Source organism: Macaca fascicularis, chromosome 3 (assembly GCF_037993035.2).
Source record: "Macaca fascicularis isolate 582-1 chromosome 3, T2T-MFA8v1.1".
Lineage (NCBI taxonomy): Eukaryota > Metazoa > Chordata > Mammalia > Primates > Cercopithecidae > Macaca > Macaca fascicularis.
In genome coordinates, this window is record NC_088377.1 from 171,099,963 (window position 1) to 171,126,779 (window position 26,817).

Consider the following 26,817-nt stretch of genomic DNA (forward strand, 5'->3'; position numbering starts at 1 on the left):
ATGGGGGTCCCTACTGCTTCGAATAAGCTCCGTGGGACCCAGGACTTTGTCTTCATACAGGTGCATCTTCAGCGCACACAGAACAATATCTGGTACAGCACGGGCCCCTTAGAAATGTTGGCCGAACGATCGAATGGCTGAATACATTCATATGTTGCTTTGTACAAAAACTTTTCCTTTCAAATATCTGGGAAGAGTTAGAGATAGGAAAGCAGAGGTCATTCCAAAGAGAGTGAGGATGCCACGGGGAAGGCAGCGCCGGAAAAACCCGAGAGGAACCACTTGCCGATCCCCCAGGCACAGTCTGGAGGTCCCAATTCCCACGGCAGGGGGGCGAGAGATGCCACTCGTCTAATCAGCAACCATTTTGGGCCCGCTTGCACCGCTTCTCCTGGGTGTCCGCGTTGTGCTAATCCAGTTGCTTTTGAGGTTCTGGCCTCCACCAAACCTCTGAAGCGCTCCGTGCACGCAACGCGCCGGCGGGGGAGGCCGGAGCCCTAGTCGCGAGCCCTCTTCGCGGCCTGCCTGCGGAGCAGCAGCGCCGACCTCCTCATCATGGCGGCGGCCGGGCGGGGAAGCCGGGCCGTGCGTCGCGTGCGTGCCCTCTCCCTCCCCTCCCCCTCCTCGGCGGCGGCGGCGGCGGCAGAAGCGGCAGCGCTCGCCATTGCCGCTGGTGGCAGGAGGCTGCGAGGAGCCGGCGCGGTCGCAGTCTCCACGGCGCAGGCCCACGGTAGCGCAGCCGCTCTGAGGTGAGTGCCCTACCGCGCAATCTCCAGCTATTTCAGCCCCGGCGCAGCCGCAACACGCCGCCCGCCCGCCGGCCGGCCGGCCCGCCCCGCAGCCGGCACCCTGCCGCCCCCGGCTCCGGGCCTGGGCCCCCGCCGGATTCGGCCCGCCTCGGGCGGGGGGCCCCGGCCCGGCCCAGCCAAACCGCCACCCCGAGGATGCGCAGGCCGCACTAGGCCCCAGGCGTCCTGGCGGGCTCGGGAGGGAGGCGCTGCCCTCCCGAGAGCCCCAGGGTTCCGGCCTCCCTCGCCGCCTGGGGCTCTCGGGGCCGCGGCCTCCTCCCCGCCGTGGAACCCGGGGCCCGGCCTTCCCGCGGCTCGGGAGCGGGAGGCGCGGGAGAGTGCGCCGGGCCCGGGAGCGGGAGGTGGGCGGGCTGCGCGGGACCGGAGCCGCGGCTCTCTGCTCGCCCCCTCGGCCCTTCCCGGCTCTCGTCCGCGGGCGGGCGGCGCGGCGGGGCCGGGCTGGGGCGCGGGAGCCGCTGTCTCCTGCGGGAGAGGAGGCTGGCTGTTTGGGCGACCTCCGAAGCTTCCCTCCTGCCGGGTGGTGTGGGCTTGTTACCCAGGTAGACTGGGGGACGCTGGAATATGGCGCGTTGCCCACCTTCTTGCAAGTTAGGAGGTGGCCGGGGCGGCAGTTCGAGGAGGAGGGCGCAGAGTCCTTTTGTACGCAGAAATAAGGAGCGACATTGTGTTTTCTTCCCCAGTTGAGATGTGCCCGCGGAGGGGCCACGGTTCTTCCTGTTCCTGGGGTGGTGGTCCCCTGGGTGAGGGAGAGGGGGAGTGGCACGCCCCTCCGAAGGAACTGAACCTTTTGCCACTGGAAAGACAGGGTCTCTGAGATGGCCGTCTGCATGGTATTTTCCCATATCCCCAGACCTTTTCGGCTTTGCCATTGCATGTTGTGCACTCCACCGTGCAATGATGTCTGCTGCCTCTCTCACCTGTTGTGTCGTGGCTGCTGATCCCAAAGTTTCTGCAGTGTATTTGGTTGTGCCCACCAGAACTTGAAGTTGTTTAAAAATCTTAATATTTGGGGGGCTTCCAGTGATATGTGCTCCAACCAGTTGGAGGAGCTGTTGCCTGCTCTCCATTCTTCTCAAGCATTAGATTAGAATATATTAATTGCTTATTTTAGAGCTGGTGTCAATCGTGCTGAATTCTTTCTGTGGTCAAAGCAAAATTCACATTTTCTTGTGTTCAGAGACCGTGTATTGAGAGACGCATAAGGAGAAAGGTAGTGTGAGTGAGCCTGTCAGCTTAGGCAGTCGTTGGGCAGAGCTTTTGTCCCGGGACATCATCTGTGCTCACAGTGTGATCCTTTTTCCCATGCCATCTCAGCCCAGCCTTTTAAAAAATTCTTTTTCCTTTGGGCTTGACCAGTAAGTAATTGGGAAAGGGGGGTGTTAGAGTCTTGGAGATGCTGTTTGTGTGTGTGTGTGTGTGATTCATGAGTATCCCGACTCCCTAAAATTGTGTTTGACAGTTCTTGACAGTTTACCCCGTAAGACAGTGAAAATATGACTAGTTCTTTCCGTGCATCCGAGTGTAATTTCCTTATGAGTCCGAAAGCAGACATAATTATCACATGCAATGTAGAATATTTACTCTTAGCTCAGATCCTAAATTGTGTGCAGAATTTTTTTGTGTCAAGGGGCTTTTTTTGTCTTTTTATAGGACTTAGTGGCTTTCAACAGGGCCCATGAGCAAAAAAACAATTAGATTAAGAAAACTCTACGGCCCGGTGCGGTAGCTCACGCCTGTAATCCCAGCACTTTGGGAGGCTGAGGCCGGTGGATCACCTGAGGTCAGAGGTTCGAGACCAGCCTGGCCAACATGGTGAAACCCCGTCTCCATTAAAAATACAAAAATTAGCCGGGTGTGGTGGCAGGCGCCTATAATCCCAGCTACTGGGAGGGTTGGGGACGGGGGCTGCCGAGGCAGGAGAAGCGCTTGAACCCAGGAGGCAGAAGTTATAGTGAGCCAAGATCATGCCATTGCACTCCAGCCTGGGGGACAAGAGTGAGACTTCACCAAAAAAAAAAAAAAAAAAAAAACCAGAGAAAACTCTTTACTTTTGGCCCATCCTTATTTGAAGTCCTTCAATTTCCTCACAGTCTCAAACTCAACATATAGAAGGGAAATGACTTTTTGCTTAGTAGTCAGTGGTCATATATAGGAGGGAAAATTACTTGCTTAGTAGTCAGTGGTCATAGTCTCATGTAGCAAGGAAAATTTCTTATCCCCAAGTCGGGAGTTTTTGTGGAAATAGTTCTCTTTTCTTTTTCTTTTTCTTTTCTTAGACGGAGTCTCACTCTGTCGCCCAGGCTGGAGTGCAATGGCACGATCTTGGCTTACTGCAACTTCTGCCTCCTGGGTTCAAGCGATTCTCCTGCCTCAGCCTCCCAAGTAGCTGGGATTACAGGTGCCCACCACCATGCCCGGCTAATTTTTGGTAGAGACGGGGTTTTGCCATGTTGGCCAGGCTGATCTGGAACTTCTGACCTAAGGTGATCTGCTGGCCTCGGCCTCCCAAAGTGCTTGGATTACAGGTGTGAGCCACTGCGCCTGGCCCAATAATTTTCTTATAAAAAAAAATATGTGGGTGTGTGTGTGTGTGGGTGTGTGTGTACATATATATAATTTTTTTTTTTTTTTTAAAGTTAGAGATTGGGATCTTGCTATGTTGCCTAAGCTGGCCTTAAACTCCTGGGCTCAAGGAATGCCCCCACCTCAGCCTCCACAGTAGCTGAGACTATGGCAAGCACCACCATGCTGGCAGTGGCTTCATAACCTGTTTCAAGGAAATTTAGCTCCTGTGTTAAGAGAAGGAACTATAGAAGTAGGAGATAATGAGGGCCCTTGTCCAGATATAGAAGGGTTTAAAGGAGAAGGGATTTCAGGTTTCCTTCTGAATTCCTGTGTATGTCATTAGAACCCCAAATTGTAGGTTTTTTGTTTTATTAAACCATAATTAGTCATTTGTCTAATTTTGTTAGGGAACTGAAGGCCAACTTCCCATGATTTAAATACCTGAATTTGCATTGCCTCCACGCTGTAGGTTCAACCAAAACTCTGGGTTGTCTTTAGAAGTATTTTATGTGAAATAACCACAAATGAGTGACTTGTTTTAAGGGAAATTTAAGCTCCTGTGGTCTGGGATTAAATTTTTATGCCTTTTCTTGTATGGAGTAAGGCATTCAGTAAAGTTGAGGAATAATAACGAAGAACAGTAATTACTAAAATTAAAATTTTTCCACAAGTATTTGAAAAAGCATGCTGATTTTTTGGTTTCTGGAGGGACTATTAACTGTCAGTCTTTAGAAACAGTCTGCAGTCCTACCTCAACAGGAAGTTAATGTATACATTCAGCTTCTGTCAGATGTCTTTAGACAAACCCATTGCTTCATGCTGAAGCAGGCTTATTCATCCACACAGTGCCACTGTGAAAAATTGGAGGGTTAGGGGAAACTCCGTGGGCTGTTGAATTTCACAAATGTCTACTTTAACCTCGAGAGTTTAGATGCGCCCTTTTTGGGCCCGTAATCATCCAGGAAGTGGGATATCTGAATTTAGATGTTTGTGACTATGTGTGATGTTTATTAATATGTATATATAGAGTATTTGGAAAATCAATCTTAAAATACCAATCTTTGATTTTGTAAAAAACATTTCAGATAATGTTCTATACTAAAAGACATTTTCTTTATGTTCTTTCATGTTTTCCTTGATAGCTAAAGCCAGTGTTTTCAGTCTGAGCTTACCCAAATATAATTTTCCATGAATGCTTAGTAAAACAGCAATGAAAAAGGAACCCACTTGTTATTTTAGAAACATTTTATTTAGACCAAGGCCAATGTTTTTTGAGTCTCAAGATACATGTTAATTTTTGTGCCTTATGTATCTTATATTTCCTTATTAACTAGAGGGTGGATTATCCACTTTCTTGGGTTTTCAGTTAGTACTTTTATCCATCAGTATTCTACTAAGGTAAATAGACTGGAAGATAAATAGTAAAAGGTGACACAAATCGATTTCAGGTGTTTCCAGAAGATTAAAACCATATTGAGCTATTAGAAACTTTTAATCCTCGAGCAACAAGAATGCTTTGTTTGAAGTTATTTTAATGTAATATGGACAAAACTTGGGAAATGAATTTTTGACTGCTCAAGAAAAATAAGTGGATTGCTTATACCTTAGAATATATATATATATGTATATATATATTTTTTTAATTTTTTTTCAAAAGTGCACTTCAGAATTAGGCTAATGTATTTTCAGCCTGACTTCATGCAGTATAGTTAGCAAAACATCAAAAAGGCTTCATCATGTTGTGGTCTTTAGGCCTAAAATGTTTTAAAATGTGAACATTTATATGATACCAAGTAAACTTTCTATGACCTGAAGAAGGGCCAGAAATACAACTTTACAGAGATGTTCTAGTATATTAGAAAACAATGGCTGGGCATGGTGGTTCATGCCTATAATCCCAGCACTTTGGGAGGCCAAGGCAGGAGGATTGCTTGAGGCTAGGAATTCTAGACTAGCCTGGGCAATGTAGCAAGATCCTGTCTTTACAGAATATTTTTTTAAAAACTGAAAAACTAGCTGGGTATGGTGGTGTATGCCTGTAGTTTGAGCTACTGAGGAGGCTGAGGCAGGAGGATCACTTGAACTTAGGAGTTTGAGGTTGCAGTGAGCATAATCATGGCATTGTGTTCCTGCCTGGGCGACAGTGAGACCCTGTTTCTTAACAAGCAAAACGAGTTGCTGTTAAGGTAGGCCTACCACGTTTGTAATCTCTTGAGGCAAATCTGTGTTGTGTCTCTAAGAGCAGTCACTTAGAAGATATTCTGACCGTAAGGAATGGTCTACTGAATCCCAGATCTGGTAGTCTGCCTTGCCCAATCACAACATAGTTTGTGTAAAGCTCCAACTGCTACTGAACCATCAGATAATTTCTTGAGGAAGCCGTTTCTTGTAAGGAGGGGTGTATGTGTGTTGGAGGGAGTGTTGGTGGGGAGAAGAGGGGGAAAGAGAAGATGATACTAGTAAAAGAATCTAGTTTTATAGGTTGGGATGATCACTGGAATTTTTTAGGGGAAATATTCTCAAAAACAGTTGTAAGAGCTGCTTTTGTAATGGATTATCAGTTTGGTGATTTAGCCTATAGTAATTGCATTGTTTGTAAGCATAGTATTTCGATTAATTCATGCATGCTGATTTCTGTGGTTACAAATGTGAAAAGTTTGGCTGATATCTTAAGTGGACATTTTCTTAAGAACTCTTTTAAGTGGTGCCTGTTGGGATAAACCATGCCAAGCCATTTTCTGAATCTTCATGAAGAACGAGCTTTGTATGTATATATATTAAGACAGTTTTTTAAAAAAGAGCATGTATTTTACTGTTGGTAATTGTAAAGTCTTAGAACTGTAAGAGTCTGTTTTGTTGCTGCTACTGAATGCTAATGTGGTTAGGCTGGCAGCTAAACCTACAAAGAACAAGGGGAAATGAGGAAATGTCCCCATGAAACATTGCTTAAATCTATTTGAGCAGTGGACTAGAAATTGGGAGTTGGGGACTAGGGGACCTGATTCTTGCTTTATGTTCAAAGGAGAGTGAAGCATTCTCCCCATTGAGAAATAACCTCCTTAAGTGTATTCTCACTTTGGAGTTTTGCCACTCATTCACCTGACAATGATTAAAGACACACCACATGCTGGGCATGTGCTAGGTGCTAGAGTAACAAATCTTGGGCCTTGTCGTGTAGGGCAGAAAGGTATGGGCTCAACCAGCTATGTTATAACTTCTAGAGAACCAAAATAGAGTAAACAAAGAGTGGTGTGGGATTATAGGAGGAGGGAGAAATTCCTTCTAGGAAGAGGAGAATGATACACAGAGAAAAGTGAGGTTAGGGAAGACTTTTCATGTAGGGGAAGTTTGAGTAGGACTTGGTAGGGCGAGTAGCTGCATTACTGATGGAGAAGAGAGGCTGAGAGGAAGGGCATCAGTAGTCTGATTTGAGAACTAGCAAGTGGATTTTGCTTTACTTGGAGAATAGTGGAAAGTGAAACTGATAAGGTTGTGGCCGTATTGGGAAGAGTTTGTAATTCCATGCTCATGAGTGTGAACTTTATTCTATAGGCATTTAGGGACCATAAGAGGTTTGAGTAGGACATCCACTCTGGTTTTTAAAAAGATGACATGTGAAGATTGGATTAGAGACTTGTGAGAGTATTAAATTGTAGTGTAAAAGGACATAGATTCTGGGGATAATTTTTACTTCACAGTTGTCAGATTTGGGTGACAATTGACTTAAGGGGAGTTAAAGATTATAGTTTGGTTAGTGGGTGATGATGATGCCTTTAAGATAGGGAATGTATAGGAAGAACAGAATTTGAGGAGGAAGGTAATAGAGTATGATTCCAGATGTATTTAGATATCTGGGAGTCAAGAAATGTCAAGTAAGTACATGGATTTTGGACTGGAGCTCAAGGGGGCATTGGGATCAATAAGGGGATTTGCATTCATCAGTATAATGCCATATAGAAACTGCAGAAAGCCAGGCATAGTGCCTCACACCTCTAATCCTAACACTTTAGGAGGCCAATGCAGAGGATCACTTGATGCCAGGAGTTCAAAACCAGACTGGGCAACATAGCGAGACCATGTCTCTACAAAAATTAAAAAATTTGTCCGGTATAGTGGTAGCCACCTGTGGTCCCAGCTACTCAGGAGGCTGAGGCTGGAGGATGACTTGAGCCCAGGAGTTTGAGGCTGTAGCAAGCTATGATAAGGGCCACTGCACTCCATCCTGTTGTCAGAGTAAGGCCCTGTCTATAAAAAAGAAAGAGAAAGTAGTACAGATTGAGTATCTTTTATCCAAAATGCTTAGGACCAGAAATGTTTTGGAGTTTTTTTTGACTTTGTAATGTTGATATACACATAGTGACATACCCTGGAGATAGGGCCCAGATCTAAACTTGAAATTCATTTGTGTTTCATGTACATTTTACAACCTGAATGCAGTTCTATACAATATTTTAAATAATTTTGTTCAGGAAGCAAAGTTTTGATTCCATTCTGACTGCAGCATGTCACCTGAGATCAGGTGTAGAATTTTCCACTTGTGACATCATGTCAGCACTCAGAAAGTTTCAGATTTTGGAGCGTTTCAGATTTCAAATTTTTGGATTAGGAATGCTTAACCATATCAGGAGTGAAGAAAAAAAACTAAGGGTAACCTTGGAGAGCATCTCCATCTGAGGGTCAAGTAGAAGAATAGAAACCTATGAAGTAAGTTGAGAAAGAATGGCTAAACTGGTAATATTATAGGGTTGAAGAAGCTAAAGAGGGGGATTAAGTGAATCCTGACAGGGAAGTTAGCCACGTGAAATACCATGGAGTTCATTGGTTTGGAGGGCAATGCCAGAGGATCTCTTGAACCCAGCACTTCAAGACCAGCCTGAGCAACATAGCAAGACCTCATATCTATTAAAAAAAAAAAAAAAAAGAGTTCATTGGGATAAAAACTGGACTTGGCATACATATGTATGTATTGTTTTGCTAGGAACCATGATAGTTTAGACATAATGGATTTCTAGAGCATTACTAAATTCAGAGGTAGGGCCTACAGAACCTAACTTAGTAGAAGACCCATGCTTAGAAGTAGGTCCTGCTCCTCCACGTCTCTCATGGGAGTTGCAGCTTAAATGCTTTGGGAGATGACCCCCAATGACAAGGCTGGCTAAAAATCTCCATATTGTTTGGGGGTTTTTTGTCTTTTTTACATTGTCTTAGATTCTGAGAATAGGAAATTTCATTTGAGTTGACAGTGTCTTAAAATACAAATAACTCTTGCAGAGTTTTGAGGTTTTATGATATTAATATATTAAATAAGGGGGTTTTTAACCTGGTGTTTTATGGTTCTGGGGTTCATATATTTTGGCTGTGTAACCCTGAATCCCTTAAAATTGTATGAAAAGTTATGTGTGAGTGCATGTGTGATTTTTCTGGGGAGAGGGTCCACAACATTTATGAGATTTTCAAGGGGGCTCTTGACACACAGCAAAGTCAAGGACCTTTACTAAATGATTAAATCAAGTGTTGGGTGTTAGCTGGCTGAAATCAGTTATCTCAACAAGTGAGATCGATCAAGGGAAAGAACTCTTGAGTAGGTGTCTCAGGTGAAGAACTTTGGAAAGACATGAGGAACTTCTTAGAAATGGGAGTAGGAGCACCAGAAGGAAGGTAGGAGGAGTGCCAAAGCAAAGCTTAACCAATTTCAGCATTTTGTCAAGTCTCTGGATTCCTTGTTTTTTTTATACTCTAGGACTCACACTTAGTTTATGTTTATTCATGCACTGTAGATACAGTAGGCTTTGTGGGGTAGGGGAATCAAATTATTTATTTATTTATTTATTTTTCTGAGATAGAGTCTTGCTCTGTCGCCCAGACTGGAGTGTAGTGGCATGATCTTGGCTCACTGCAACCTCCGTATCCCAGGTTCAAGCGATTCTTCTGCCTCAGCCTCCCAAGTAGCTGGGATTACAGGCGCCTGCCACCATGCCCAGCTAGTTTTTTATTTTTAGTAGAGATGGGTTTTCACCATATTGGACAGGCTGGTCTTGAACTCCTGATGTTGTGATCCGCCCGCCTCGGCCTCCCAAAGTGCTGGTATTACAGGTGTGAGCCACCACGCCAGGCCCAAATTACTATTGTTTTAAAGGGAAAGTGTTTTGAAAGAAAACAGATTGATAGATTGTGCTTGTTGGAAAAAAATTTTTTACCAAGCTGGCTCATCTGTCAGAAAAAATTCATTTTTAAGTTAGGTGTTGCTTATGCTTTGGAAAAAATTTTAAATGCACAAATATTTCAATCTAGTGATATGGGGCAAGGCATTTATTTTCTCCTTACTTTTTCTGACCATGAAATGAAAATACTGTTGATGGTTTTCGTAGCGTCTTTCTGAAATAGGGCGATTATGGAATACTTTGAGATCCAAGATGATTTAATGCTAAGAAATTGCTGGCATTCACATTTCTAAAGTCGTGAATAAAATTAAGAAATTTAAGCACATTGTGTGTTCACTAGATCTTGATTTCCAAAATATTTCTTTCTGAATTTTTAGATAATTGGTAATTTTTGCTTCCTGCTGCTAATCTTTGGGTCTTTGAAATTAGATTAGGAGGCAGTTTTGTCAGCTAGGCCCTAGTTTCTGGGGCAGTGATATCTAAACTTTTGCTTGCCACCCTCAAAGTAACTTACTACCACTTGGGATTAATTTGTGGTTTTTCTGGGGAGAGGGTCTACAACTTTTATTTATTTTACCAGTAGTCTTGGTAAATACAAGAATGATATGAATAAATATGTTGGGTAATCTTAAACTTGTGTTACGCGATTTGTAATTAGCTTGTGTTTGTGGATGATCTTTACGTTCAGTAAATCTCCAAAGAGGGCCCAGATAGAATGGAGTATTTTGTCTTTTCCTTTGGGAACTTTTTTTGGTTCGTTCTTTCATTAAACAATTATGAAATAAAATTTTTGGTAACAGATCTTCCCTGTAAAAATAGCTCACAAATCAAAGAACTAGCCAAGATTTGCTAAGTAAGAACACATCATGGAACACCATCATAGAACTAGTAGTCTCTTACCCCAGAACTAGCTGTAGGTGCTAAGTCTAAAGAAGCACTAATTCTGATCTGTTACCAGAATTATGTGGTAATGTGAGTAAGTGTTAAAATTGTTGTCTTCTTTAATTTTCGGCTCTATTATTTTAAGTTTCTCTCTCTGTCTCTCTCTCTCTCTCTCTCTCTGTGTATATATATATATTTTTTTGTTTTGTTTTGTTTTGTTTTGTTTTTTGAGATGGTGTCTTGCCCTGTCACCCAGGTTGGAATGCACTGGCACGATCTTGGGTCACTGTAACCTCCGCCTCTTGGGTTCAAGCGATTCTCCTGCCTCAGCCTCCTGAGTAGCTGAGATTACAGGCACCCGCCGCCACGCTGGGCTAGTATTTGTATTTTTAGTAGAGACGGGGTTTCACCATGTTGGTCAGGCCGGTCTTGAACTCATGACCTCATGATCTGCCCACGTTGGCCTCCCAAAGTGCTGGGATTACAGGCATGAGCCACCACGCCTGGCCAAAATATATTGTAGTGAAAAATTTAGAAGAAAAGCACCCCCCATTAGTGGTTATCTTTGGTCTATAAGCTTATAGGTGATTTTCATTTTCTTTCTTGTACCTTCCATTGTTTTTCAAGTTATCCTTAATGAACATGCGTTAGCTTTTATGAGCAGAAAAAAATAAACATAAATACAGATAGTACAATTACGGCCCTAATGACTTCACTGTCAGATTTTGGATAGGCAAGTTACTTATCTTTACTGGGCCTTTTTCCCCATTTGAAAAAGGAGGACAGAAATAATATTTAAATTTTCTTCTAAATTAAAATTTCTTCCAAAATTGATTCTAAGTCTGTGTTACATGCTGAACAATAAATCTATTTTTCTCTTAATGGAAAAAGGTATGTCGTGTGTTCATTGTGGAAAAATGGAAGAAAATTAAAAATAATTCTATAATACAAAGATATTTTAATATGCATGGTTTAGATGTTTTTCTTTTTTTTTTTTTTTTTTGAGACAGAGTCTCACTTTGTTGCCCAAGCTGGAGTGCACTGGCACAATCTTGGGTCACTGCAACCTCCAGCTCCCAGGTTCAAGTGATTCTCCCACCTCAGCCTCCTGAGTAGCTGGGATTACAGGTGCCTGCCACCATGCCCAGCTGATTTTTGCATTTTTAGTTGAGGCAGGGTTTCACCATGTTAGCCAGGCTAGTTTTGAACTCCTGACCTCAGGTGATCCGCCACCTTGGCCTCCCAAAGTGCTGGGATTACCAGCTTGAGCCACTGCGACCAGCTGTTTTAGATATTTTTCTAAGCACACATGGATATGCACAATACATATTCACACTATCGATTTACTTTTACCTTGAAACATTCTTAATGGGACAGTTACAGATCCATTTCTTTTAATGAAACGTAAAAGATACTTTTAAATTTTCTCTCCTAATACATATTTGTTGAGGAAATGCTTACTTTCATACTCTTTATGGTTTTGCTGAGGTAAGGGTAACTTGGAGTAAGGGTGTAAAGGGCTTGCCCATGAAAGCTTACTTAGTGCAGAATGAAAGCTAAATCCTGTGTTAACCTCGATTTCGTTCACATATTAACTTGCTTTTTCTCCACTCTGCCATGATACTTCCTGAGCGAAGATTTCTATTTGCAGGATAGTTTCTGAAGTGAAGAACCTGGTCTCAGGATAGCATTGGTCTTTTATTTCACCCTGGGACCTTCTGAGTTACTCCAGTTGTCAGCACATGAAGTATTAGTAGCAGCAATACTATAATACAGTAGTGGTAAAAATACCTGGTTTTTTTTTTGTTTTTTGTTTTTTTGCATTATCTCTAGGGAATTCAAAAGCTTTTGTGTACATAAAATATAAATATTCAAAATGCTGTGTAATCCAACTCTCATACTCAGTGAAATACGTGATATATATGATTCTAATTCTGTGTAAAGAATAACTGGAACTTTCTCAAAGGTATCTTTCTTAAAGATTTTATACGGTGAAATCCTATTTAGAGCTGGTAGTATACCCCAATTTTCCTGCCTATTCATTTAATTCTGTTTTTAATCCCTCTGGTAGCTGATTTGTTTTTGTTTTTATTTTTTATACAAAATGGAAAGCAAATCTAGGGTAAATAGTTTCTTAGTGACTGCATTTTCTAAGAATAGTAAAGCCTGTAGAGGTGACGATGACAAAGTCCAACTTGTTTATTCTCTTTCTTTCTACTTTGAAAGATTAGGATCTTTTCCAAAAGAAGGGCTTTTAGAATGTATGCTTGACAAGAGTCTTAAATCACTATCTTCCAGACATAGCGGGAGGTAGAGAATCTGAGAATAAAAAGTACAAACTTTTTGTCTCTTAAACTTTTATATCTGAAAGGTATGAAAGCAAGAGCTAATTCTCACTTGAGAATCCACCACAGTGATTGCTTTCATTCTGAAGAAATCCATCTTGTAGCCACATGGTATGGTATTTTCTATCCGAGAATACAGAACCTGTGGATGTGGAGGCCCAACTGAGGGGAACATGAGCATCTATGGATTTTGATTCACCCCCAGGTACCAAAGGATGACTAAATCCATCAGGTCTCTGCTCAAACATCATTTCCTTAGGGAAGTTTTACCTGGTCTCCCTCTTTTTTGCATTTTTCCTTCATTATAGGTGGTCATATATATAATTTTACATTTGTTTGCATATTGCTTGATATGTGTCTGTCCCACCAGATTGTAAGCTTCATGAGAGTAGATACTGTATTTGTGTTCATTACCAAGCACAGTGCCTGATACATAATAAGCAGTATTTATTTGAATGATTGTAGAAACCTGCAAAACTCATTTGTGATATTTTACTTAGGCTTTTGTGGTACTATCTAACATTTTATAATTTTAGGAACTCAGGGTGGGAAGAGATTCTAAATCATCTAAGACAGCTCTACTCTCCGAAGTTAAAAGTCTTCAGTATCTCCTTGAACACATCCAAGTGATAGGAAACGTAACCACCTACCAAAAGTCTGGTTAGTCTTTAAGATATTTAGATGGTTGGAAAGTTTTTCCAACTGAAATTTCTCCCTGAACCTTTTTTTTTTTCTTTGGAGACAGGGTCTCTGAGTTGCCCAGGCTGCTCTCAGACTCCTGTGCTGAAGGATCCTCCTGCCTCAGCCTCCTGAGTGGTATCCCTAAAATTTTTACCTACTGATTTTACTCTGTTCTCTAGGGCTTGCAAAAGCAAGTCTAGTTTTCATTTTCCTTATTGTCCAAGTCATCCCTATTTTAGTTTACATATCCCTAGATCCTTCAACCTTGGGAAGGTAGTAGGGAATGCTGGAGAGAGTGAGTTTGTGGACTGCATTCGTTTCCTGGGGCTGCCATAAAACCACAAATTTAGTGGTTTCAAGAAACAGAAATGTATTCTCTCACAGTTCTGGATGCCAGGAGTCTGGAATCAAAGTGTTCACAGGGTAGTGCTCCCTCAGGAGGCTCTGGGGGAGAATCTGTTCTTTGTCTCTTCCAGCCTTTGGTGGCATTCTTTGACTTGTGGCTACGTCACTCTAGTTTCTGCCTCCGTGGTCTCATTGTCTCCTCTCCGTGTAACCTCTGTCTGCTTCACTCTTAAAAGGACACTTGTCACTGGATTTAGGACCCACCTAGATAATTCAGGATGATCTCAAGATCCTTAATTACATCTCTGAGGACCTTTCTTCAAATGAGTATTCACAGGTGCCAGTGGTAAGCATGTGAACATATCTTTTTGGGAGCCACCATTCAACCCGCTATAGGAGCTCTGGTCTTAAATTCTGTTAATGCCACTTACTAAGTTTGCTACCTTGAGCATGTTACTTAACCTTTCTGAGTCTGTATCTTCTTAATTTTATTTATTTTCAAATTTATTAGTTATTTAGAAACAGAGCCTTGCTCTCTTTCCCCAACTGGAGTGCAGTGGCTCAGTCATGGCTCACTGTTGCCTTAAACTCCTAGACTTGGGCAATCTTTCTGTCTTAGCCTCCTGAGTAGCTGGGACTACAGGCATGCGCCACTATGGCCAGCTAATGTTTTAATTTTTTTTTTTTTTTTTTTTTTTTTTTGAGATGGAGTCTCGCTCTGTTGTCCAGGCGGTGCAATCTCGGCTCACTGCAACCTCCACCTCCTGGGTTCATGCCATTCTCCTGCCTCAGCCTCCCGAGTAGCTGGGACTACAGGCGCCTGCCACCATGCCCAGCTAATTTTTTCGTATTTTTAGTAGAGACGGGGTTTCACCATGTTAGCCAGGATGGTCTTGATCTCCTGAGCTCGTGATCTGCCTGCCTCGGCCTCCCAAAGTGCTGGGATTACAGGCATGAGCCACTGCGCCTGGCCCCATGTTTTAATTTTTTGTTTTAGAGACAAAATTTTAATTTTGTTTTGTTTTAGGGTTTTCCTGTGTTGGCCAGGCTGGTCTCAGACACCTGGCCTCAAGTGATCCTCCCACCTTGGCCTCCCACAGTGCTGGGATTACAGGCATGAGCCACCATCCCTGGCTGAATTGCCTTAATTTTAAGACAGGGACAATAATGCCTTTATTACTGATTTGTGAAGATATAAGGAAAATTCATAGTAAATACTTGGCACATGGTAGCTAACTCATTCAATGTTGCCTTCGACATACCAAACTACTGTGACCCTGTTGCACTACTGTCAGAGTCTGTGAGTATCCCGTGTGGCCTAGAACCAGCACGAGTTGTAGGGCTGGTCTGATAAATACAGACTACGGTGGCTCCGATTTTTTTGCGTTCTGGACACCATTTAGCCAACTGTGAGGTAGTCTAAGTTTGAATTAGGCTTATCTGTAGCCCCATCATACGACTGGCTCATTAAACTTAGAGTTGGTTAAAACCTCCAAATCTTTGTCATTGGTGATTGAACTTATGTTGGATAGTTAAAGTGTTTAGATGCAAGGGCATCCTCTAACATATTACATTGTGTGTTACAAGTGTTAGATTAAGTCATACTGCCTAGTGTATAGTAGTAGGAGCTGAATGAATGCTGAATTTAATGTCTCTGGGTAACTTAAAGGAGCATTTAAACTTACCTACTTTGGTGCTATCAGATTTCTTTTTTTTTTTTTTTTTTTGAGACGGAGTCTCCCTCTGTCACCCAGGCTGGAGTGCAGTGGCCAGATCTCAGCTCACTGCAAGCTCCGCCTCCCGGGTTTACACCATTCTCCTGCCTCAGCCTCCCGAGTAGCTGGGATTACAGGCGCCCGCCACCCCGCCCGGCTAGTTTTTTGTATTTTTTAGTAGAGACGGGGTTTCACCACGTGAGCCAGGATGGTCTCGATCTCCTGACCTCGTGATCCGCCCGTCTCGGCCTCCCAAAGTGCTGGGATTACGGGCTTGAACCACCGCGCCCGGCCATGGTGCTATCAGATTTTTTAAATGCTGTGATGAATACAAAAAGGGAAAGAAGTAGCAACTACACCAATTATGTTGGGCAGATGGATGCATCTTGAATCTCCTGTAATCAGGAAATCAGGTACTCCTTCAGGTAATCAATGGCTAATCACCTTCAGGTTGATGGACAGCTTGCTTTTGATGCTTCTGTCAAGTGTGACATGTGTATCCATTGCTAAAGTGACCAATGTACATCTAATGATTTTCATATCTACTAGTATTTTTGGAATTTGCAGTTGATATAAAAGACTAGAGAAGTAGGTGAAATGGTATTTTAAAAATACTCAAAACTGACTAGGTTAGTGTGGTTTCTAATAAGTAATTACATGCACATAGTTAAAAGGAATACAGTGAAAAATGGGTTTCCCAGTTTCCCTTTCTGGAAACCATCTCTACTACCAGTTTCTTGCGTATTCTTCCAGGTGGGCTAAGCAGAAATTGTGTGTTTGTGTCCTTCCCTTTTTAAAACACAAGTGATAGCATATATGCATATGGTTCTCCAGAAAGTGCTTTAATTAATTAATTAATTAATTTTTTTGAGACAGGATCTGTTGCCCAGGCTGGAGTGCAGTAGCACAGTCTCAGCTCACTGCAGCCTCAGCCTCCTCTGCTCAAGCAGTCCTCCCACCTTAGTTTTCCCCAGTAGCTGGGACTACAGGTGCTTGTCATAGTCTTTTGTGAAAGAATTGTCCTTATAGGCTGACTCAGTTTCTACCAGGGAAATAACACTAATTTTAATTCAGGTCACTTATTGAGAAAGCAAGTAAAGAAAAACCCATCAGTTGAAATTAGTTTAACACATTATCTTGGTATTGCTTGTACCCTTCTCATGGTTGTTGAATGACTCATTTTGATTATATTGACAGCAGAGCTAAATAAATTATTTCAAGAGCCTGGTAAGTAGCATAGGTCTAGTTTAGGAAGAGCTAGAATGGAAGGACTCTGGCAATCATCGCATTCTGCCTTGGATTATTATTTGTGTTTTTTTCTCTCTTACTATACTCTAAGCCAGTGGTTCTTTTTTTTTTTTTTGAGACAGAGTCTTGCTCTGTTACCCAGGCAGGAGTGCAGTGGTGCGATCTTGGCTTACTGCAAGCTCTGCCTCCCGGGTTCATGCCAGTCTCCTACCTCAGCCTCCCAAGTAGCTGGGACTACAAGTGCTTGCCACCACACCCGGCTAATTTTTTTGTTTTTTTAGTTTTTAGTAGAGACAGGGTTTCACCTTGTTAGCCAGGATGGTCTTAATCTCCTGACCTCGTGATCCGCCCGTCTCAGTGGTTCTTAATCTTTGCTCTCATGACCCTTTTATTCTCATAAAAATTGTTGAGGACTCCAAATACAATAGCTTTTATTTATGTGTGTTACAACTTTTGATACTGTATTAGAAATTAAAACTGAGAAAATTTTAAAATGTTTCTTAATTTAAAAATAACCCTGTACATGTTAAAAAGTTAATATTTTAATTATGTTACTATTTTATGAAAAATAACTTTCAAAACAAAGAACAGTTTAGTGAGAAACATGATATTTTACAGTTTTTGCAAATCTCTTTAATGTCTGGCTTAAGAGAAGACAGCTGAAGTCTCATCTGCTTTTGCACTCAGTCTGCTGTAGTATGTTCCTTTGGTTAAAGTATAAAAAGATCTGGTCTCATACCAAATATGTGGTTGGAAGAGTATTTTAAGAGCCTTTTCAGATAATTGTGGATATTCTTTGATGTATTAAAACTCAGCAGTGGTAGTTTCTTAAAGATGAGTTGCAATATGAAATCTGAAATAACTGTACTCTTATATTAAAACCTATTTGTTTATCATGCTCTATGAATGGATCTTTTTTTTTTTTTTTTTTTTTTTTTTTGAGACGGAGTCTCGCTCTGTCGCCCAGGCTGGAGTGCAGTGGCGCGATCTTGGCTCACTGCAAGCTCCGCCTCCCGGGTTCACGCCATTCTCCTGCCTCAGCCTCCCCAGTAGCTGGGACTACAGGTGCCTGCCACCACGCCCGGCTAGTTTTTTTTTGTATTTTTTAGTAGAGACGGGGTTTCACCGTGTTAGCCAGGATGGTCTCGATCTCCTGACCCAGTGATCCGCCCATCTCGGCCTCCCAAAGTGCTGGAATTACAGGCGTGAGCCACCGCACCCGGCCTGTGAATGGATCTTTTAACTGATGCGTGATTTCATAATATCTATTGGTAATTTGGAAAATATTAATTCATCAAGTTTATGGAGATCTTTCAAATATTGATACAAAAATCACATTCTTTAACACCACCATCAATCTCATTAGAAAAGGCTTTTAAGTAATGGAAAACTATCAGGCTCACTGTAGCAGACACAAGTTTTCCAAAATTCTAATTATCACTTCAAATATCAAATTTCATCATTGGCAATAAATATTGTCAGTTGTTTCCCTTGAAGTGACAGACCCACTTTTAATTTGTGAGAAAATGTCTGTCAAATACCGAGGTCTGAAGAATAATATAGTTTGTCAGCCACTCTTTAAAGTAAAAATGGTATTCCTTGTGAAAAAAAAAAAGCAGCTAATTCAGCTTGCAACATAAAACATGGCACACATGCTTTTTTTTTTTTTTTTTTTCCTGAGATGGAATCTTGCTCTTGTTACCCAGACCGGAGTACAGTGGCGCCATCTCAGCTCACTGCAGTCTCTGCCTCCCGGGTTCAAGCGATTCTCAGCCTCAGCCTCCTGAGTAGCTGGGATTACAGGTGCCCGCCACCACCATGCCTACCTGAATTTTGTACTTTTAGTGAGACGGAGTTTCGCCATGTTGGCCAGGCTGGTCTCAAACTCCTGACCTCAGGTGATCCGCCCGCCTTGGTCTCCCAAAGTGCAGGGATAACAGGTGTGAGCCACTGCACCCGGCCCGCACACATGCTTTTTGGGACAGCCATTACACTTCTGAATGCGACAGAAGTGCTTTATGCATACTTTCCATTTGTTAGCGCAAAATGGTAAAAAGACGTAACTCTGGGGAGAAGAGTTAATAAAATTAATAATATTTACTCTCATCAAGCACATTCTTAAATAAAATGGACTGTTTTCTCCTTTTTACTGTGAGCATATGAAGGTGAAAGATATAATGGTTACTAGTACTAATAGTTTTGTGCTGTTACCTTAAATTGTGCTAAGTGTCAGTAGTTTGACCCCACCATTGCTTTTACATCGTAAGTGTAAATATAAAGGCATTGAAAAAGGGCAAATAGCATCTTAGTTATTATGAAAATAATTTTGACCTCATTGATCACTTAAGAGTCTCAAGGACCCCTAGGGTCCCGTGGTTTACTTTGAGAACTGCTGTTAAGCTATTTGAGGGTCGAACTAATCATCCTAATATCCCCTTTCAGTTCCTGGTCCAGAACTTTACACAGAAAAGGTGCACAAAGGATATTTGTTTAATGAATGTGGTATGCTGACATTTAAACAGGACAAAACTTGGTGAGTAAAATTAATGTAGGCAGTCTCCCGTCCATCCAGGCAGCTTTTCCGTAGACGTTTGTGAGAATAGAGTGAACAAATGGAATGTGGATGATACACACTTGGTAAATGCAAATGATGAAATAAAAGAACAAAATATAAGGTGATAGTACTTACAGAAAGAGCTAACAGTCTGAGCCTTGCCTGGCTCCTATTAATGAGTCCTCTACTTTTTGTGTCTTTAAATTTGTAATGGTCTCTCAGAGAATCCTCAACTAGGATGGATCTGATCTGAAAAGCAAACATCCAATTTAAATTTCAATAGGTCTCTGCTTGTGCTTGATCTAGTAATGTCTTTTCAAAAGGGATTATAGAAGGTGAATGTTAAAACAAATCATTTTGATTTTCCATAGTGAGTTAAGAAATACATTTTGTTGTTCCTCTTCTGCTTTCTAAGTAATATGTTGGGCTTCTTTCTTGTTTTGTTGTTGTAAGACGTAGTCCGAGGAAACCTTTGTTTTCTATAAATCCTGATATTCTTTGGATTTGAAGAGGCGGTTTCCTGAATAAGAAAGAGTCTGACTACACTGGGTAAATTGTCAGATTATTTTGTCCTCACAGAAGTTAAAATGTAAAATTGGGTGAGGGCATTGCTTTAAAACAGAGTATTTTTATTTATTCATTTAAAGAAAGTAGATTAATAAAAAGATTGATCAGTTCAAATACTTGGAATATTTAAACCAGTTTTATGTTAACCTAAAAAAATTATTTTGTAGACATTTTGAGCTTTGACCTCCTTTTTGTCCTAAATTGGTTTTAAATCAGTATCGAATGCTGAGGACCAATAAATGAAACACTCATGTGGTGTTTTGAGCAAAATTTTTTATATTATGAAAATATTATAACTTTGAAGTTGATACTTAAAATACTTGAGCCAAAGTTTCTGCCTTTATGTGGGACATTTTCATGAGGTTTTTTGTATCAGTTTGCTTACTTGCTTTTCATAAAGTTGAGTGAGACTATAGCAAGAGACCCAGGGACATCTTAACATCCTTGAATATTTCTGAATCTTCCTAAGGAACTTGATTTAAATTTTTTTTTTTTTTTTTTGAGACAGGGTCTCGTTTTGTTGCCCTGATGTGATCACTGCTCACGGTAGCCTTGACCTCCCTGGTTCAAGTAGTCCTTCCACCTGAGCCTCCCGAATAGCTGAGATCACAAGCGTGCACCACCCATGCCTGTCTTTTTAATTTTTTTGTAGAGATGGGGTCTCCCTGTGCTGCCCGGGCTGGTCTTGAATGCCTGGGCTCAAGCCATCCTCTCGCCTCAGCCTCCCAAGTAGCTGAGACTACTGGCATGCGCCACCATGCCCGACTAATTTTTTAAATTTTTTCTAGAGAGAAGGTCTCACTATGTTGCCCAGGCTGGTCTTAAACTCCTAGCTCAAGCAATTCTCCCACCTTGGCCTCCTAAAGTGTTAGGATTATAGGTGTGAGCCATGGAGGCTGACCGGGAACTTGTTTTTCAGGGAGAAGCCTATTCAGTGTTTCCTTGGACTTCCTCAGCCTGGTTTTACCATAGCATATCTTAAGATGATAAACTGAAGCCATCTGATAACCAGGAATGGTTAGAAATCATATTAAATCACCAACCTGGGAAATACCAGTCAGAAATTAACCCTATTTTTATAATATTCTTAAAAGACTGTTTAAAACTGACCAAAGTAAAAAATCTTCTTTCAGGGTTATAAGTGTGTTAAAAAAAAAAAAAAAAGGCATATCCAAAATAATATGTGTATTTAAGTTTACTGGACAGATTTAAATTTCAGTTCTGTGTGTAAGGCATAGATTGGAATGTTTGCTACACATATTTTTTGGAATACAGATTTCAGATTGCTGTTTGCTTATAAATATACATGACTGCTGACCTTCAGAACTGCTTTAAATTTCTCAAAAACTTTTCTCATTATATGCCAGCCTCAGTGGCTTGCGTCTGCAATCCCAGCTACTTGGAGGCTAAGGCAAGAGGACTGCTTGAGGCCAGTAGTTCGAGACTAGCCTGGGCTATAACATAGCAAGACTGCATTGCTAAAAAAATTTTAAAAACTAGCTGAGCATGGGTGATGTGCACACAGTCCCAGCTACTTGTGAGGTTGAGGCTGAAGAATTGCTTGAGCCCAGGAGTTTGAGGCTACAGTGAGGTGTGATCATGCCACTGCACTCCAGCCTGGGTGACAGAGCAAGACCCTGTCTCTTAAAATAATTTTCTTATTATAATAGATATGTTTATCTCTGATTTACTCAGTACTGTAAAACCATTTAAGTAGTTTGAAGAGATTAGGGTTAAGTCCTACTATTTTTGGTATGACTCCAGTAGTTGCCACTTTAAACAATTTTTGAAATACTATAGGCATAAAAGACATAGGACAATATAATAAATTCTGTATACCTACTACCTAAAGTAATAAAAAGTTACTGTTGAAGCTAATTGGGCACCCCTTCCCCATCCTAGTCCCCTCCCTTCCCAGCTGTGACCATTATTCTCAATTTGATATTTATTCTCTCCCTGCATTTTTATAAACGTTTTCTGTATGTATATGTATCCACTGGAAAAAAAATAACAATGTTTGGGTTGCAGGGAAAACTAAAAAGTATAATATTGTTTTATATGTTTTTAAGCTTTGTATAAGAGGTTAAACTTTATTGGTACATGTAGTTATAGTTTACTTATTTTAGATGCTGTAGATATTTGATATAATGGAGTGTGAAAGTAATAAATGTTTTTTATAGGGAATTTTAGTAATAAAAGAAAGTATGAAGATGATAAAACATTTGTAGCCCACCTATCCAGAGATACTACAGTCAATATTTTGTTTTTTTCCTTTGCTTCTTCTCTTCCCACTTATGTATGTATTTTTTGGTACCCTTTAATATAAAAGGAACCCAGTTTTAAGGATTACATAAGATTGCAAAAAAGCTACATAAAGCCTGTAATCCCATTTTAATTGATTCTTAGTTGAAAACGGGGAAAGAAAATGAATGAGCATTATATATCAGACATACTTGGTAAATTTACTACCTATACCAGATATTGATAGTCTGTTTCTTAGTATGCAGACACTGTAGAAGTGGCATCTGGAAAGAGACTGTGTTACTGAACATGCTTTTAAATTTATATGAGATTTTTCTAGTAAACAGCTTTTCCAGATAGGTGATGCTTATCTCTTTAAATGTTAAGTACTGTTTTGGTTTTAACCATTTTTTATGGGAAAAAAGAAAAATAAAAAGAAGCCTACAAGTATTTCTGTGCTCATTAAGCCAGAATACTGTGGTGTGCTTGTAATTTTATCTTTTCTTGGCAACTCAATGTCACTGTGGAAAGCACTGATTACTGAACTGTTTTGTGACTCCTTTTGTTCTAGGTGCCTTTGAATTCTTGTGCACTTTTTAGTTAGATCTTTATTAATATGCTATGCCACTGCAGGGAGGGAGCAGGAAAAGCATGATACACAATTTAAGACAAGTGCCACCATAGGCTACTGTTGGCAAACAAGAGCTCCACCAAACTATTGTTTAAAGTGAAGAAGCAGCAGTCTGAGGCATTTCTCTCAACCAGTGGCAGTAGGGGGAGACCTCCGCCAGCAACATGGAATCTTCATTGGATGCAGCTGACCCACTCTCCTGACTTCTCAGTCTTTTTCCACCACTGCTCACGCTTTACGTTCAGATGTATTCAGCACTAGATAACCATATTTATTAACTATAAGTGATGTGTGTGTGTATATACTTACAACTGTACTTTAAGAATAAATATATATAAACTATATGTAACAAATTTATAATATATAAACTATAAATCTGTGAAAGTATTCAGAATTATATAACAGCAGGCTGTGGTGATTTAGATTGGAGGAGCTCCTGACCATGCCTGGAATCCCTGTACCCCACTTTGACTGTGATTTTTTTAAGGGAATTTTTTTTTTTTACTTGTGTATTTAAAAATATATATACTTTTTTTTTTTTAAGAGCACTTTTAGCTTTATAGAAAAATGGAGTGGAGAGTATGCAGAGTTACCATATCCTCTCCTGCCCATTTCCTTTATTAACATCTTGCTGTTGTGTGGTAGATCTGTTATAGTTGATGAACCAATATTAACAGAAGTCCATAGTTTACATTCAAACTCATTCTGTGTGTTTGTGCAGTCTGTGCAGTTTGACTAATATATAATCATACAGAATGGTTTCACTGCTCCAAAAGTCTCTTGGTGCTCCCGTCTTCCCTCCTTTCTCTAACCTCTGACAACTTTTTTTTAACTGTCTCCATAGTTTTGCCTTTTCCAAAAATGTCTTATGGTTGGAGTCATACAAATGTAGCCTTTTCAGATTGGCTTCTGTCACTAAGCAATATGTATTTAATGGCTTGATAACTTTTCATGGCTTGATAACCCATTTCTTTTTAATGCTGAATAATATTTCACTGTATGAATGTACCACAAGCTTATCATTCACATACTGAGTGACATCTTGGTTGTGTTCAAGTTTTAGCGATTGTGAATAAAGCTGCTGTGAATATTTATTTGTGTGCTGGTTTTTGTGTGGACCTAAGTTTCAGCATATTTGAGTAAATATCAAGGAGTGCAATTGTTGGATCCTATGGTAAGAGTATGTTTAGTTTTATAAGAAATTGCCAAACAGGTTTCCAAAGTGGCTGATGTATATATTTTTAGGTTGCTAATGTGTTTTTCAAAAACACCTTACTCAGATATATTAATGGAATGCTTGCCCTGTGATAGGATTACAAGCAATTGAGGTCTGTGGCGCTGATTGTCCCTACATAAATAATACCTGCTGATTGTACTTTGCTTGTTCTTGTTTGCTTTCTCTTTTCTTTATCTATCTTTCTTTTTGCTTACGTTTTTACTCTCTTCATCTTGCTTTACCACTTCTGCTTTGTCCTCAGAAATCAGAGGACTACATTTGTTGGAATAGTGTACAAATTTAAAAGGCAAAGTAAAACAAGTCCAAGTCCTTTCTCAGGGTCTCTAGGGCTGTTGGGGATGGTTGAGATTGTAGCATTAAGTAAGGTATTGTTGGAGCATTAATTTGACTGTATAGAATATAATCTTCAGAGATGGGAAAAGGGAAACAATACGTTAATAAAACCTGCTTTCCTTTGTAATTTGTTAATTATAGGGCAGCTGTATAAAATGTTTTAAGACTATGATAGCAGAACAGTTTTGGTTTTTTTCCTACCTTTCTCTGGGAGAGCTCTTCAGCTTCTACTGTTACAGTTTTTGTTTGCTTGTTTATTTGTTTTTTAAGCACATCACCTTTGGGAGTGTTAACAGTTCTTTAAAGAGGACCGAGCCTTTGCTTAAGGCTAGCTTCATACTATTTGTGTATTTCTGTTTGTATGTACATTTGTACATACCCCCAACTGCAGCAGAATATCAATAGATTCTGTTCTTCCAGGAGAAGGGCAAGGACTGTATCCAGTCTTATCTGGGGTCTGTATCCAAATGACCTGAGACAGTCTTCCTAACAAACACTTTTGTTTTTTTTTTTTTTGTTTTTTTTTTTTTTTTTTTTTTTTTTTTGAGACGGAGTCTCGCTCTGTCACCCAGGCTGGAGTGCAGTGGCCGGATCTCAGCTCACTGCAAGCTCCGCCTCCCGGGTTCACGCCATTCTCCTGCCTCAGCCTCCCGAGTAGCTGGGACTACAGGCGCCTACCACCTCGCCCGGCTAAGTTTTTGTATTTTTAGTAGAGACGGGGTTTCACTGTGTTAGCCAGGATGGTCTCGATCTCCTGACCTCGTGATCCGCCCGTCTCGGCCTCCCAAAGTGCTGGGATTACAGACTTGAGCCACCGCGCCCGGCCTCTAACAAACACTTTTGGACCCCAGGGTTCAGACTCTCCTGGGGTGGAATATTTTTTTGTTACCTTTCTTTCTGCCTGCTAGTTTGAGTCAGGATGCATACAAGGCCCACGTCTCCAGTGCCCCCAAGTGGTTGTCTAGGTTTTGCAAGAGGACATCTAGTGATGGGAGAACTCACTGCTTCTAGACACTCTTGTCTATACACCCCTGTTAGAAAAATGATCTGTTGACCAGAATTTTACCATAATTTCTTACCTCTTTTTTTTTTTTTAATTAGGGTCACAGACTAAGTCTAATTGCTCTTCCTCATAATGGTCTTTTAATATTTTATGAGAGAGATTCCTGAAGTCCTTCTTTGCATTTAAACACGTCTTATTTTTCTAACCATTAATTAAGCATTTTCATAGTTCCAGTGAAATACAACGGGGTTTTTCTCATACCTTTAAAAGTGGAGTGCCCAGGGCTAAGTACAGGAGTGGTCATTGTTCACATTGTGCATATGTTGCTTGTCATGTGATACTTTTTTTCCAGACTATTGTGAGCCAGTGTTTCTGAATCCTTATACTTTCTCTGTGATGATGACACAAGTCTGCATCATCCTGTTTTTCTTCAGTGGGTTTTTTTTTCCTTTTTTTTTGAAACAGAGTTTCACTCTGTTGCCCAGGCTGGAGTACAGTGGTGTAATCTCGGCTCACTGCACCCTCCATCTCCCGGGTTCAAGTGATTCTTGTGTTTCAGCCTTTCAAATAGCTGGGATTACAGGTGTGTGCCACCACACCCGACTAATTTTTGTATTTTTGGTAGAGATGGCGGTCTCACCATGTTGGCCAGGCTAATCTCAAACTCCTGACCTCAGGTGATTTGCCTGCCTTGGCCTCCCAAAGTGCTGGGATGACAGGCATGAGCCACTGCACCTGGCCTTTCAATGGGTTTTTTTTAGAACAAAGTTTAGAATGATATGCTTATGCCTGTGAACATTTATCTTATTAGATTATGCTCATTAAGCCATTGGGGTCTTTGGGGAATTTGATCAATGTATCTTTTCTGTCTCTTTTCAGTTTCGAAAGCTATCCCTCTGCTGCTGTTTTTCTTCTACTTGTCTTTTCTCAATAGCTGATTCTAGTGTGTGTTATTTCGATGGATGCGTATGGCTAAACACAAACCTCAGACAATAGAAAAACGTATTCATTGCAAAGCTACCAGGGTGTGTGGAGTGCTTGAATCATATTGAACTTCAAGAACCATTATGTTTCTTTTTCTTTTTGACAGTTATTGGAGCCAATTTGTGTGTTTTCAGTTTCTCTTAAATTTGTAGTATGTATTTGAAAACCTTGCAGGCCCCAGTTACTGTGTCTATAATGCCTAGTAAGTAAAATGACTCACAGACCAGTCAATAAGACAGGGCTTAACCAGGAGAGTAATCCTTGGGCCTCAGTTTCCCAACTGTACAATGAAATACTTGGATTAATCACAGTGTTTCCACTTGTGCTCTAGAGTTCTGAGTGGTGAGGAGAATCAATGGCGTTAGCTGTCTGCATTCCCATCCCCTTCAATAGAAGAAATTCTACGGTTATCTTACATTTTGAGGTTCTGTACAGGATTCTGCTTAAAGAAAAAGCTCTGCTTTAAAAAAAAAAAAAAAAAGATTCATTGAAAACCCCTGCAAAAAAGCAAGCAAG

At 40.9% G+C, this 26,817-nt stretch overlaps 2 protein-coding genes across 6 annotated transcripts in view; both read left to right on the plus strand.

The window, feature by feature from the left end:
* LOC141409986 (uncharacterized) lies at positions 1-26,513 on the plus strand. Its single transcript, XM_074036528.1, has 5 exons — positions 1-92; positions 537-673; positions 755-1,348; positions 19,194-19,284; positions 22,685-26,513. The coding sequence occupies exons 1-5, from the start codon at positions 1-3 to the stop codon at positions 22,692-22,694; spliced, it is 924 nt and encodes a 307-aa protein (XP_073892629.1). The 3' UTR covers positions 22,695-26,513.
* Positions 642-26,817, plus strand: part of NRF1 (nuclear respiratory factor 1) — a 148,890-nt gene continuing 122,714 nt past the window's right edge. For all 5 annotated transcript variants that reach the window (XM_045388374.3, XM_045388375.3, XM_045388376.3 and 2 more), the window contains exon 1: positions 642-749. The gene's annotated coding sequence lies outside the window, so the exon portion shown is untranslated. The remainder of the gene's footprint in view (positions 750-26,817) is intronic.

What these genes read in the sequence shown, in the direction of transcription:
- LOC141409986 (XM_074036528.1), top strand. Translation starts at nt 1, where the DNA reads ATGGGGGTCCCTACTGCTTCGAATAAGCTCCGTGGGACCCAGGACTTT. An exon ending in AGCGCTCGCCATTGCCGCTG is followed by an intron (nt 674 to 754) that starts GTGGCAGGAGGC and finishes CTCTGAGGTGAG; the next exon opens with TGCCCTACCGCGCAATCTCC. An exon ending in GGTGTGGGCTTGTTACCCAG is followed by an intron (nt 1,349 to 19,193) that starts GTAGACTGGGGG and finishes ATCCCCTTTCAG; the next exon opens with TTCCTGGTCCAGAACTTTAC.